Source organism: Spea bombifrons, chromosome 5, assembly GCF_027358695.1.
Source record: "Spea bombifrons isolate aSpeBom1 chromosome 5, aSpeBom1.2.pri, whole genome shotgun sequence".
Lineage (NCBI taxonomy): Eukaryota > Metazoa > Chordata > Amphibia > Anura > Pelobatidae > Spea > Spea bombifrons.
In genome coordinates this window covers 74788519-74803828 of record NC_071091.1, presented here as the reverse complement: position 1 = coordinate 74803828, position 15310 = coordinate 74788519, and the positions used below count along the sequence as shown (strand labels likewise).

Here is a 15310-nt window from a genome sequence, read left to right as displayed (position 1 = left end):
TCCTCCCTCCCCGCGATACGCTGCCGCTGTCCTCCCTCCCCGCGATACGCTGCCGCTGTCCTCCTCTGCCCCCCTCCTCGACTTACCGGAGCAGACTCCCGGGTGTCTTCAGGGCCGGCGAGGGACATCTACGCAATACGCGTATGCAACTTCCGGTACCGTTACCGGAAGTTGCATTTGCGTATTGCGTAAATGTCTCCCGCCGGCCCCGCAAGACACCCGGGAGTCTGCTCCGGTAAGTCGGGGGTGGGCAGAGGTAAAACGCTTAGACAACCTCCCGTGCCGGCCCCCCCCGTGGGAAGTGCTGGCAGGGGAGGCTGTCTGAGCGTATCGGGGAGAAGGATGCAGGTCCCCTGCACCGCTGCGGGGGATCTGTATCTTAACCCCGCTGCCTGCCCAGCGCCCGGGACTGCATGTCCCGGGCGTCGGGCGCTAGACCCCGAATATAGGCCGCACCCCCACTTTAAAAACTTAAAGTGGGGGAAAAAAGTGCGGCCTATATTCGAGCCAATACGGTATATATATATATATATATATATATATATATACTGCATATATATACTGCCCTATTGGGTAGTCAGCAGTGCCACGTGAGTCAGAGTGGAATGAATAATCTAACCTGAAAGAGATGATGCAATAAGTCAGAAAGAGCTCACCAAGGGCAGGCTGATTTGGAACAGAGATCCGTTTGGTCTCCATGGATGGTGGATGAAAGATGTGCAGGGAATAACAAATCATTTCAGTGAATTTAAAACCTCTAATCTGTTTCTAATGTGGTGGTGTCAGCCACAAAGTTGGGACTAACATCCAGCAGCAGCTAAAGTGTCAAAAGTATTGATCTAAATATATGTAGTTGACAACTCTCCCATTTTTCATGGGACAGTCCCGGGATGGTTGAGCTTGTTTCTGTACTTTAAGTGTCCCTGGACATGTCCCAAGAAACCAGCAGTTGCGGCTGTTGGGTGAAAGAAAATACTGCACCTGTGATTAGAGCCAAGCCTAGACAGGGCGTTCGGAACAGCAGGGGCACATCAGACCGGGAATGCAGAGCGAGTGATGGAGACTGTGCCAGCTGAGTCTCCCTACCATCTCCACCAACCATTTCTGCATCCCCTTCTTTTTTCCTGCAGCTCTGATTTTTCACTTGCCTCTTCTTGTTCTTCTGTCGCCATTCTTCCTCCGTTTCCCCCTGGTATGAGCTTAGTGACATGGATCACTAAATAATGATAGGAGTCATACTGCACTACCGTCTGTGTCTGGATTACTATATAATCATAGGAGTTATGCTGTACCCCATCTGTGTGCGGCTCACTATACACATGTGTGGTGCACCACTGTCAGGTTCAGTACATAATGATGGGAGTTATGCTGTACCACTGTCAGGTGTGTTGAAATGGTGGTGTGAAAAGAGGCTAATTGCATATGTGTACACTCCCATTTCTCTCATTAATTCCATTCTGTAAATTCTCCTTCTATACCCTTCATTTCATATTTTCAGTTTTTTTGCAATATTCACCCCCCAATATAATTATTTTTGTGAAGTAATGTCTGTTCTATGGTGTAGACTATGACTGCACAAGGTCTTAATTTATTTGTACTGAGTGTCACCACCGATATCCAACACACAGGCTTGATATAGATGCTGTGCTGCTAATGTATCTACCACATACCAAGGATGTATGATAGTGTTGGTGATATAATCTGAGCCATAATAACTAGGCTGGGTTAGATTATGCTAATTATATGGATTGGGTAGAGTGGGTGGAGCTTTGTAGCAGTGGGTGTGGTCATTTTTTAAGTGAGAAATTAGTTGTACTGCAAAGTGGCCCTGGAATAATTTTTTGTGAATGTTGGCATCTATGTATATATTGCGCTATAAATATATAGTGCTAGTGAAAATGTTAGCTCCAACACAGATCTGGGTTGCCATGGAGACTGTGAGCACTAATGCTGCTCTCTGACATCACAGATGCAGTGTGCAATCAGGTGACAGTGCAGACAGGGTTGTGGTTTGGTGCCGATATGCATACAGCCTAGTTGGCAACCACATCTGAGGCTCTTTATACATGGATATCTCTGAATTGAAATAAAATGTAATAGAAATACAATCTTTTATTAATATATATGCCAGGTCATTATTGCAATACCCATATCCAGACTTTGCAGCGTCCGTTAACACAAAAATGCATGTGTCTGACACATGCTAGGTGAGCAGAAAAATGTACATATCCGGTCGTCGGCCACAGTTATGTCCATAGCTGGCTGGTGGCCTCGAAGTGCCAGGACCTCTCCGTCATTGCCGGTCTGGCCCTGTACATGAATACTCGTTTGGTTTGCTGGCAGCTGTAAACATTTCCAGTGTAAGTTTTTTCAAGTTTTAAATAGAATTCTCATGAGAAGCAATGTAAGAACAGTGACCTCATGGGACTATCCTGTTGTTGTAGGATCACTAAGTGAACCCAATCAGTCAGGAGAAACATCTAGTGCATGCGCACGCTGCTAGTATTTGTATGTGAAGCCTGCTACGGGTCACCGTACTCTGACCGGAAATTCAGATTACTCGTTCTATGGTATGCCACCTCAATTCTGATTCTGTCTCATTTGGGGTAACCTGACAAGGATATCGTGTGTGATTTGATGAAGTGAACATGTGCGAGGGCCGACCATTTTGCCTGACATTCTTTGAACCATTAAAATTAAATGCAAATTAACTATTTTATGCAAAGTTTATTGAAAACGGCATACTTTTCATTTTGTGACTTGGATGACAAATCTAAACAGGTGTTAAATCACTCTGCCTTTAATATCAAAAAAACAGATCTATATTTGGGCAACTTTTCTGTGGGGCCTTATCAGTCCGGAACGCGGGCCGAAGGACATGCCTGCCCTAAGCAATGCCCTCTGACAGTAGACATGCCAGCTTTAAAGAATCTCATACTGTGACACTTGACCCCATATGATGTTATGTGGGTAAAGTGTGACATCACATATGGCCATGCCTGGGAACTCTCTGGGTTTGACCTGGAGAACCCCCAGGAGAAGCGACGCTTCTCAGGGTCAACAGCAGAATCCTCTGGGTCATAGGAGTGGGGTCTTTAGACGCCCCACTCCTCGCCCATTTAATCTTTAAATGGGGGTGTTTCCTGCAATGTCAGCGGGACTGCCCACTGTTGTCACCGGGATCTTCCAGCAAGGGTAGGCCCTGGGCTCCACAAGTTCCCAGGTATGCATATGGCGTTGTGTCACAAGGCATCGTGCCCGTAGAATGCTCCATCTCATCCCCTTTTCAGAATGCACAGACATTTACTAGCTGGAGGACAGGGTATAAGCCCAGTGAGGTATTCTGGCTTGAGCTGACTAGGCCTAGGGTGGCAGGTCCAAGCGCTGGCAGCCCTTCTTCAACATTTTGGCCGATCAGGCTTCCTGTAGGACCACTGCTCAATGGACCAGTTAAAAGTAACATCACAGATTCCCAACTGGTCCATTAACAGTATGGAGGACAGTGCTGAGTTGGTTACTTCCATTTGGTTCCTTAAAAAGGCAGAGCAGCGGGATATGAGAGATGACGGCATGGAGGGAGCAGCTGGTGGGGCTGCCATGGATTAGGCCTAGGACAGCGCTGAAGATCTATACAGCACTGTTTAAACCTTTGGTCACACACACAAACATTTACACATACGCATTCATGTTAACACACACTTATATATACATTCTCATTCTAACATACATACATACATACTCCCTTACCCTGTATGTATCCTGTTTGGAATTTAAATGTATCCCATGCGCAATGAGATATGATGTGGCTAATGATTATGGTGTTCTGCTCTGTCAAAGAATTATTTTAACTGCCCCAATTCATTTTTTTCTTTTCAAGAGCTGTTGTGTCATACAGTGACTGCACATACTCATACCAATGCCATATGTAAAACTCTCAGCAACGTACATTAAAGCAAACTTAATGCCATGTCTCTTGAGATTTTGGAACAATGTGTCAACTTGCATTAAGGTCGGACTGGCCCTCTGTAAACAATTTAGGAGCAGCACACAGAGGGTTAAATAATGCGTGGTGACCCTATACTAAATCAATGCTGCACCCACCAGTGAGGCAATGGGTGAGGGAGTGAGCGGGCGAGATGTAAGTGTGTAAGTGTATGTGTGTATGTGCATATGTACATGTTACATATGTGTGTCAGTGCATATGCTTGGGGGGGCAAAGGGACAATGAGGCCTCACTTGCCCCTGGGTCAGTAGGCTGCAGCACTTCCCTGGTTACACCGCCTTGGGTTAGGGTGGCTGGAGGAGTTCTGTTGCTTGCATTATATAAGCACTAGTAGGCTGTTCTCACATCATGGATTTGCCCTTAACATGTAGGACCCGTAACATTATGGCTGAGTGTGATGGGTGTTGCAGCTGACTGGGCTGTCTCTGCCGTGTCACACAGCGGAGATGCCCCCCCGGCAGCTCTCCAGCAAGCCCCGCACTCAGTGACGGGCATCCCCGGCACCGCTATGACCCGTGACGCAGGCGGGAGGATGGGAGGGAGCCATGTATCGAGTATCACAAGCGGTACCCAGCCGGGGAGAGAGCATCTGCATGCGGGCAGCAGGGCGTCCTCCTCACACACAATGCCCGGCGCTCCATGCACGGTTAGCCCGCTGAAGCGGCCCTGATATGTACCCGTGATCGCATACATGCACCGGACCGAGACACCCGATCTGCGGGGCCTGGCGGAGCCGTGCCTTGTTCTTTGAGCCCCGATCTCCGTGTCCATGCAGTCCTAGCAGTGACAGCCCCGAATCCAAACGCCACAGAGCCCTGATACCGAGGGAGACATGAAGATCTGGAGCTCGGAGCATGTGTTCAGGTGAGGGGGTCACCGGGTACTGCCCCTGCCTGTGTGTTGGGAATAGTATCGGCTCAGCAGCTGGATGCATGGAGCGTTACCGGATCTCCCACTGGGGAACATGGACCTCGCATTGATGGGCCAGTGTTAGCCCGCAGTGATGGGATGGTGGCAGCCAGCAGTGATGGGATGGTGGCAGCCTGCAGTGATGGGCCAGTGTTAGCCCGCATTGATGGGCCAGTGTTAGCCCGCAGTGATGGGCCGGTGGCAGCTTGTAGTGATGGGCCGGTGGCAGCCTGCAGTGATGGGATGGTGGCAGCCCGCAGTGATGGGCCGGTGACAGCTTGTAGTGATGGGCCGGTGGCAGCCTGCAGTGATGGGATGGTGGCAGCCCGCAGTGATGGGCCGGTGACAGCTTGCAGTGATGGGATGGTGGCAGACCGCAGTGATGGGATGGTGGCAGCCCGCAGTGATGGGCCGGGGCCGCCCGCAGTGATGGGCCGGTGACAGCTTGCAGTGATGGGATGGCGGCAGACCGCAGTGATGGGATGGTGGCAGCCCGCAGTGATGGGCCGGTGGCAGCCCGCAGATTGCCTGTTCTGTGCATTGATGAGGGCAGCAGCCAGAACCATTAGCGGCCGGGTCAGGGAGCTCAAGCGAGAGCCTTAAAGAAACGTGCCTTTCCCCGGTTAATGACGTCCAAGAGATTGTCACGCAAAGCAGCGCTAAGGCTTCCTTACAGTAAGAACAATACAGAGGAGGAATTCACTCACCGCACGTGCTGCGCCGTGAAATACATGGTTTGGGTTATACAGCATTAATAAGAGGTGATTATTATTTATTTATTTATGTAGAGTTAATAACTGGTTACGAGGACGGGATTACTTATAGTTTGTTGAGGAGAAATCCATTATAGAGTCAGGAAATTGCCGTCTTCTAGATCAACAGCACGGATGAAGTCAATTCCTTGTGTTTTATTTCATCCTAAGTGACTACGTTACTATCGGTGAGATGGATTAGATTGAAGGTGGTTTCCAGACGGGACCTCAGATACCACCAACGGATATGGAAGATGTCTTTATTAGAGGAGGTGTCTCCGGCACAGGTTTATAATAACGGTTTGGCGTCCATCATCTGTCTTCTTTAATGCATTATTTATGCAGCGTTCTTTCCTCCTGGAATCCTATCCCTACATTGCTAACGGATGGGATTCTGCTTTTCCGTGGCAGCTACTTGTTCCGTTGAACTCTAAATTGTTAATGTCGCCGCAGGACGGTGGGAGCTGACGCTTGGCGTCCGGTGTCTAGTAGAAGTCACTGTAGTCGTCATCTGGCCTCTTGTGCTTTTATCCAGCGGGAAAGAAGTAGATGGAGCCAAACAGGAGCAAATTGCTACATTGTAGAGGCAGCGGATTATACAGGACAATTTTTATGCCTGTTGTGTCGATCCAGACTGCTTGTTAAAAGACGAAGGGGCAGTGATGTCTGGGACCTTTGGGCCCAGGGCAGTGCCGCCTGCTTACTTCTGGCAACGGGATATGATGTCATGTCCTGGCGTCCCACTAATAAAGGAGTATGGAGGACTGTGTCGACTGGGCTCGGCCCTCCATGGTGTTATTTCCAGTGATCTCCCTTTTTGCTGGTACTATGAGTTGTGGCATAGCCTGAGGTTCCCTATCTGCCGGCCCCTTGGACCTGCCGGCCTTGGCCAGAATACGTCACAGCGTTAGGATGTGTGGTCTCCTTTACTCTCTTTGCCTTTGCTTTGATGCGTAAGAGCCAGGACTTTGCCGAAGCCCCTAAAAGAGTAGAAACCTTAATCCCTTTGCTAGTGTTAGGTCATGGGAGTTGGCATGTAAGCAGCCGGTCGTGGCAGGAAAGGACTTCCATTGAATGGGAGAGCTTTTCAGACCCCCTACCAGCAGTGTTTGCGCCGGAGCTGAGTGGTGGTAAGTATAACGTCCATGGAGATGGCAGAACTCATCTCCTGTACGGAAAATAGCTGGGGGAAAGACAAATGAATATGGAGAGTCTACAGAACCCCCCCATGCATTTGCTTGGGAGACGCCATGAAAATATAAAGGGACCATACAGCTAATATATGTTAAAGTGACAAGAGCCACGTATTCTGTTGTTGGCCTGTAGCAATAAGTGGCCTTTTCACAGTAACTAATCAGAGCCAAGTTATATAAATACATTATAATCATTTATTATAGGTGCAGTACCCAATAGATTACAGCAAAAAGAATACTATATTGTTTTAAAAAGGATGCAGCCTGTGTAGCGCTGTGTTTACACATAAATAATTCCGACTCCATACATATCAGGGGAAGCTGAAGTAATGTCATGGTTTATTATCCTTTTGAAATAGATGGTGGGTATGACATTCTGTCACGCTAACGCACAATGCCGTGTGTCTGAAAATGCTATTTTTTGTCATTTTCCTCGGGGAAGATGGAAGCGGATGAAGGGTACATGATCAAACAAACAAACACACTGGGTCCCCTGTAAACAGTACTGGGGAAATACCGTGACATATATGTTAATATATATATATATATCCTGTATGTATATTGGGGGACTATACTGGTATAATTGCTTATTATTACCTTTTATTTATATAGCGTCGACAGATTCCATAGTGCTGTACAATGCGTTATACAACGGTGCTGTCCCTTGTAGTCTGCTGACCAAACACAGCACCAGAAATATGATTTACTGCTGAATGATAAACCCTTAAGCAATATAATTCTTTCATCAATTAAAGATTTGCCTCAGTAATATTTTTTTCTGGGAATGCTTACTTTTTATATGATAGCAGACTATGGTAGGTCATCATCATTTCTTTTGCATGGTTTTGGGGGCGGCTGCATACTGGCTATTTTGGAAGCAAAGCATTGTCCAGAATGTGCTGAAGGGGACATACCAAGACATTTTAGACAATGCTATGCTTCCAAGCTTGTGGGAACAGTTTAAGGAAGGCCCTCTTCTATCCCAGCATGATTGAGCCCCAGTACACAAAGCAAGGTCAATAAAGACATGGTTGGATGAGTTTGGTGTGGAGGAACTTCACCGGCTGCATAGAGCCCTGACCTCAACCTCATCAAACTCTGGGATGAACTGGAACGGAGATTGTGAGCCAGGCCTTTTGTCCAGCATCAGTGCCTGACCTCACAAATGCTCTACTGGCTAAATGGGCAAAAATTAGCACAGAAACCCTCCAAAATCTTGTGAAAATCCTTCCCAGAATAGTGGAGGCTGCTATAGCTGCAAAGGGGGGACAAACTACATATTAGAATGCAATGTCATCAAAGTACATGTTGGTGTAATGGTCAAGCGTCCCAATACTTTTGTCCTTATAGTGTATGTACAGCTTGGAGGAAAGCTTGGTGGTTGTGCTGTAACTTCAAAGGTTGAAATGAAATGGCTTAACCCTTACTTTTTTCCCTTTCAGTCACCCGTGGGATACGGTAATAAAGGCAGCTATGAGGAAATACCCCAATCCCATGAATCCTTGCGTGGTAGGAGTAGACGTGGTGGACCGTAGTCTTGATACCCAGGGCAGACTCCACAGTCATCGGCTCCTCAGCACAGAATGGGGGCTCCCGGGCCTTGTGAGGGCGGTATGTATGCAATGACCATATTTTAGGTTATGTCAAGTTGCTGCATTGCTTATTTAGTATCCAAATTCTGAAAAGGTAACGAAGACCTAAATAATTATGTCATTTTTCGGGGTCTAGTTGCTAACCTTCAAGGTATTCTGATATTCATTCAGGATTTGCAGCTACAGAGCCCTCTCCAGAGAAATGACAACTCGGTTTAGCTGATCAGAAGGTTTGGAAGACAGCAAAGTTACCAAGTTATATCAGCTGAGCGTTGGAAAAAGTAAAATACGTTTAGCTGCAGACGAGGAATTAGCCGGTAGAGCCCGTATTCTGCTGACTAGCGGAGCAGATTGCAGCAGAGACTAAAGCCTTTTCAGAGCTTCATAATGAAACCGAGCCGATCATGGCTAGCAGGCAGTTCAGAACGCTTCCAGAACCTTGCTGCCAAATGTCTGGAGCCCGGCAGTGTACGATATTTTGGTAGCAGTAATTAAAATAAATGTTTAGGGGCTATTAACAAAATAAGTTTAATATTCCATATCGTGCTAGGTGGGAATGGAGAGGAAATTAAAGGAGGTAATGTATGTAAGTGAAAGTATATAAATTCTTTTTTTTTAACCCAGATTTTATTTGAATCAGAAATTTAATTTTTAAATATATTTAAATTTTTGGAGAGAATTCAGAGGAGGGGAACAAAAATGACAAATGGTTTGTAGGATAAAAATTATCAGGAAAGGAGTCTTAATATGTTTAGCTAAAGAGATGAAATGTGATATAATGTAATATATAATATATAATATATAAGGAATGCAAATTACTTCTTTTGTTATTATGTAATTAAAAATATACATGAACATTTAAATCGTAAAAAAGATTTTTCATTGATTTTAGATTCTTGGGACCAGTCGGACGTTAACATATATCAATGAACATTCCGTAGTTGATCCGGTAGAAAAGAAAATGGTTCTGTGCTCAACAAATGTGAGTAAATTGTTACGGATTCGGTGCTGCGGAATGGCGTGTGCAGCTGGTGTAAAGAAACATGCACATTTATTCACTCTGCTTCGGTTTCAGATCACACTTACAAATTTGGTGTCTGTTGATGAACGGTTGGTTTACACTCCACATCCAGAAAATCCAGAAGAGTAAGTTCCCTCGTCTTCTGTGTAACCGTATTCTGTGTAACCTCGTCTCTTGCCCCACATTGTCTTCTCCTATACCAGTGATTAATGCTTTCATTTATTGGCATACCGGACTGCAAAGGGAGGAGAGAAAAGAGGAAGAGAGAGAGGTTGGGGAATGGTGGAGGGGAATTGCAGCATATATATAGAGATGTGAGTGTAAATTGGTAAGAGATGGCTCCATATTGGGCCTATTGGCTCCATATTGGGTCTATTCAATAAAGGAAGAGGTGACGGATAGTTTGCCTTCCATCGTTAAAAATAAATACTCAGAGACACATGAGCATGGAAAGAGCTATTTAGCTTCCTTATCCTTCTTCATCCATTTTTGTTGTTGGCTTCAGATTTCCAGGGCACACTGGCCTTTGCCTCACAATGTTTATGGATTTTAGTTATTGGAATTATGAAATGTAATTCCTTCGTAATTAGTATGATTACACATTAGTATGTACACTTATTGCACATTCTCACTAGAACTCCCATTGAAGTCACCAAAAAGGAAGCCAATCATATATATGCTGCTAAAACATGTGTTCAAATAGCATGCATGTAATTGGCTGTTGTTACTCCAATTGATTTCAGTGGGAGCTCTACTGAGCATGTGTGAGAAGCATATTGAGGTATGCTCTCTGGTTTCAATAGAGGCAGCTGGGGAGGAGCTAAATATGAAAAACAATCAACAAAAATCAATGAACTCCATTATGCATTTAACATGAAAATGGGGCTTGGGTGCTCCTTAATGAATGGAAATCATATTGCAGATAATTAATCATAGGGTGGAATCTGCAAAATCATTATTTTATTTATTTCTTTTGTTTAACTACAGGACTGTTCTAACTCAAGAAGCCATAATTACTGTAAAGGGAGTGAGTCTAAGCAGTTATCTGGAAGGATTGATGGCTAACACAATTTCTTCCAATGCTAGAAAGGTATGTTGTGAATGGCATCCTTTGGTGATCCTTTGCATTCATTAAAGAGGACGGAAATGGGGTGTTTTGGCGTTTTGTACGGAGAAAGGTAATTTTAGGATTCATTGGAATAATAACTATGTACTGTAACGTCTAAATACATTTTCCAATGATTTCACAAGAAACACCTATAAAATTATTATATAAAGAAAAATTGTGTTTAAAAAATTTGCAACAACACGGAATAGTATATAAAATAAATACTTATTAAATAAGTAAACCATTACATGATAAAAAAACCCCTCAAAATAAAGATAAATTAATGGGAATACACAACTGATAAGCATATGCATGTATGCTCCTACTATATAGAAAATAAATTGGACATATACATATCTATAAGCAAGCTCCCACTATATAGAGAATAATATTAGGCATATATGCCACCCAAAATTGAAAAAAAAACAATAGGTAAAAGTGTACATGCGCTACAACACTCTGTGGGAATCCCACTCTCCCACACTTCAACAAGATAAAAGACAGGTATTGGTGGTGCAACCCACCAACAGTGAGCAGAGCGACAGAAGTAAATATAAACGTAACTCACCCCAATGGGTTATGTAGAATAAATGACATAAAAAATGACAAGGAAAAAAATAATAATAGTGCACTCTGTATGTTAAAATATAGCAATTTTAAAAAAAAAATGTATAAAAAACTCACATTCTGATGAGTCAGACAAAGACTGACTCAAATCATCAACGCCTGGTATGATTAGGGATCACACCCCCAACTGTATTTGAATGGCGATATCTACAAATGGATAAAATCACATAGAGCAGTATTGCAACACATCCAAAATGGACCAGAAACAGATGGCTACAGTTAGCCTCTCACCTTGCCTAGAGCCTGTAACCTGGCTCCAGGGATAAAGAGCACGGTACTGACTTAGGGCAGTACTACCCCTTTAAGGTGATGAACAGCAGAGTGGATCCAGCAGAGTTTATGGAGTATATGTATATAAATATAATATAAAAGGTGATGTAAAATGTAGAATAAATACTTTATTACATAAATTACAAAACTATCATAAAATATACTCTATTTAAGTGTCTCTGTGAATCCTCCGATACGCTTTTTGCCCGTGGGCTTCCTCAAACTGACTTGTAGTAGTTCTTTAGTTAATTGAAATGGAAAAGGTTCTGACCTCACTGGTCACTTTCTATTTAATGCATTAATTAATGATCTGGAACAGGGCACTGAAAGCTAGTTCGTCAATATGGATCACCAGATATGTTTATTGGAAACTTGACGGACTATGTGTCTTTTTCGTCTCGTAAATAAACTGGACTTTTCTCCACCAGAGTTGAGCGTTGTGTGGTTAAAACCTTGATCACTGCCATATAATCTTAAATTTATAAAGTTTTAGAATCTAACTATATCTAGAAACTGGGATAAAAGTTGGCTATTGGCTGCTGGTCAATCCCTCCCATGATACATTCTGTTTTAGGAAATTACAGTTTCAATGCAGTTAATGCCCCTGACCCCCCTGTAAAGAAGTACTGTGTGAGTACTTCAATATGAGCACTTCAATATGCTGCAGCAGCTGCCCTTCTCTTCCATCATCTTACATTTTATCCTTTAGACAGATAGGACTGGCGAGAAAGAGAAGCCACTTTTTCATATTAATCATATTAATAAACTGGGACAAAGACCAACCAAGTTAGTAGGATATTCACTGCATGAAGGCTATTCTAAATTAACTTATTTCACATGAAACAGATAACTCAGAATTGGACTGTCAAGAGGAACTATCATTAATACGTTGAAAGTAGGGAGCAATGCTTTCTTCTAGCTTTCCGGGATAGTCTGGGGATACATGGAATAATCCTTCAGCATGGCGGGCTATTACACTGTATGAACTCAAGTATTTCCGGGAAAGACATATGACATCATTGAGTAGGACATTAAACTAAGAAAGTAAGATGCATTTTACTGTATTGTCCCGATTATAGGACGCACTCTATTTGGTGCCATTTTGGTGCCATTTTAAAGAAAATGTCATGTTTACAGAAAAAAAACAGTATTTTCTCACTCACTTTTACACATGGTCTCTCACACTCTCATTTACTCTTACTCACGCTCTCTCACACTCTCTCTCAATGTCTCCCTATGTTCTCCGCCGTACGCTTCTGTGTCTCTGTCTCCTTTTCCACAGCTCTGCTTCTTCTCTTGCCTCTTCTTGTTCTTCGTCTGCTTTGACCAGACCGGAGCACTTCCACAAAAGGGCAGAGGCTACGTGCACACACCTTCTCTCCCAATTGGAGGAACAGGGGAGAGGCTGTCCTCGTGGTGTGTGCTGTGGCTCCGCCCTTTTGTGGAAGTATTCCAAGAAGCCAGAATAATGCAGAACGATTTGCTGATAAATTAAGGTGTAGAAAAGCTGTTCCTTCAATGGGAGAGAGGGGTGTGTGTGTGGAGGCTCCACCCTTTTGAGGAAGCTCTCCCAAAGGCTTGGTCAAGGTTGCTGATACCGAGGAGAAGCGGATGAAGAAAGAAGAGGCAAGATAAGAAGCTAAGCTGCTGAAAAAGAGACAGGGACATGGAAGTGGTCAGCGGAGAAGGTAGGGAGACATTGTCAGAGAGCAAACATTGCTCGCCATCCTAAATATCTAAAGATTCAAATTAGCAAAAAAAAGTGCAACCCATAATCGGGACAGTACAATAGATGGAAAAAAAGTCTAATTATCTATTATTATAGAGCAGTTGGTGGTTGTCTGCTATCAAAATCTGTTTCTATGGAACTACGAAAAGCTGTCTCACTTTGTATCAGCATCATTAAACATTTAAACCTCTTCTTTGTTGCTCCAGGGATGGGATGCAATTGAATGGATCATACAAAACTCTGCAAGCTCTGTAAGCTAACAGTGCCTGGCTTTGCCGTGCTGCTTTTTCTAACTGCTGGTAACTATAAACGTCTTATCTCTGCTGTATCTGCTTGTCTTGCTGATGTCGGCATGTCAGTAGCGTGTTACATTTCGAGCACAATCAATACCTGCCCTCTTTACTAATTAATTCTTCTTGCTGCATCTAACATTGCTAGGTTGTTGTAGACCTGTATGCATGTTATATAATGACATATTTGTGTGTTGATGTGTTTATCTGCTAAATGTGTTTGCAAACAGAATATGTGTAAACAGGTTCAAAATATCACATACTGAAAATAAGTATAGCAAATGTGGTTTAAACTGCTTCATTAGGAAAATTTGCACTTATTGAAATCAGTGATGGTTGGCGGAGGTAGTGACAGTGTTTAGCTATCATTCATGTGATTGGCTGCAGCTACCCCCATCAGTGCATACGCAGGAAGCATACTTAAGTACAGAGGAAAGGAGAACACTGAGACAGAAGTCTTCTAACTACTATAGCTTTAGGATGCATGTACCAGTTTGCACAGCAGTAAAATGGCTTTACATTTGCCCCCGGCCAGCATGGCATTGATGGAATTTGGGCAAGAACGGCTAAGGAATTTGGCTCTTAAAAGAAAATCTTTTAAAGAAGTATCCATCGAGTTCTGAGGGTGCTGTGGAGTCTCACAGAAGACCGTAATTAAGGAGTGTGCTGCCTTGTTACTGATGTAAGGTGGTTGAAAAACAGCTAATAATTACTCTTTCTGTCTTAGAGACATGAGGCCCTTTAGTGAGTCACTTAACGACGATGATGGGATATTTCGAGACCAGACGGCAAGATTTCAGCAATGGCAGCTACATCTTCCAAAACAGCTATGAAGATACTGTTCGGCCACATAGACTCTCCTGTTTTGGTTTTATTTTTGGCTCTACAAGCACTCAATGGCAAGCCTCTATTTTTTATGCATTTGTACATTTTTTAATGGTCAACCTCAAAAACAATATTTTGCAATAAATATACAGCAATGCTTACTGGGAATCTTTAACGCTATTAGTGGGACCTATATTGACTGTATAAGTAATGGGTTAATACTCAGATTGCTGAAATTTTCTTCCATCATTCTAATATATACGTACAACAGATTCATGTTAGCACAGGAAGGGTTTTGTTTAGTTTTACACATATGATTTTACAAATATTTGTGTGAAATTAGTTCAGAGTCTGAATACAATGAGATACCTTCCATCTGATGAATACCCCCAGTTCATGAGGTTTTGGCTATTTTAATACAGTACTATTGGAAGGTTACTAAACTGTGTCCCTGGTGGAGGACTGGTCTCTAAATCCATTATATCGTTTTTTCTATTAACTTTACAATTTAATTTAGGGAGCCCTATATTTTATTATATTATTATATTTTATGTCTGTTTAGCTATGGTGGCAGGAGTATCAGTTTCAGTTGCTTTGGTATACCAGAAAAAAAGTGTTTAGTTATTTATTTGCATAGAGAAATGTGCCAATTTGTTGGCTTTCCGGTACTGACCTTGTATTTAAATCTCACTAATGCTTTCGTGAGATGACAATTTATAATGTAACTTTTTTTTTTTTTAACCAAGGTGCTTCTAGATGGCTTAGCTTGTTCCATAATACATTGCACTATAACTTTAGGCAATTGGGGCAGCCATGGCTTATGGGTAGGAGATGATAAATGTTCAAGCAACCATATAGGATGGAGATAATGAAGGTTGAAGGTAGCCATACTTACAGTGCTGTGAAAAAGTATTTGCCCTCTTCCCGATTTCTTCTATTTTCCCTCATTTCTCAGATCATCCAACTTATTTCAATAAAAGACCAAGACAAT

General features: G+C 43.2%; 1 protein-coding gene across 2 annotated transcripts; it reads left to right on the top strand.

Moving 5' to 3' along the window:
- The first annotated feature begins 4558 nt into the window (after nucleotides 1-4558).
- PRELID3A (PRELI domain containing 3A) lies at nucleotides 4559-14683 on the top strand. 2 transcript variants are annotated; one of them, XM_053466204.1, is made up of 7 exons: nucleotides 4559-4867; nucleotides 8300-8468; nucleotides 9342-9431; nucleotides 9525-9595; nucleotides 10458-10560; nucleotides 13411-13503; nucleotides 14222-14683. In XM_053466204.1, the coding sequence occupies exons 1-6, from the start codon at nucleotides 4836-4838 to the stop codon at nucleotides 13462-13464; spliced, it is 519 nt and encodes a 172-aa protein (XP_053322179.1). In that variant the 5' UTR covers nucleotides 4559-4835; the 3' UTR covers nucleotides 13465-13503; nucleotides 14222-14683. The 2 variants fall into 2 exon arrangements, with proteins under 2 accessions (XP_053322179.1, XP_053322180.1); XM_053466205.1 differs by lacking the exon at nucleotides 13411-13503.
- The last annotated feature ends 627 nt before the right edge of the window (nucleotides 14684-15310 follow it).

Excerpts from the sequence above, each read along its gene's own strand:
- PRELID3A (XM_053466204.1), top strand. The coding sequence starts at position 4,836 with ATGAAGATCTGGAGCTCGGAGCATGTGTTCAG. Across the intron at positions 8,469-9,341 it reads TCCCGGGCCTTGTGAGGGCG|ATTCTTGGGACCAGTCGGAC; the intron begins GTATGTATGCAA and ends CATTGATTTTAG. Across the intron at positions 9,432-9,524 it reads TGGTTCTGTGCTCAACAAAT|ATCACACTTACAAATTTGGT; the intron begins GTGAGTAAATTG and ends CTTCGGTTTCAG.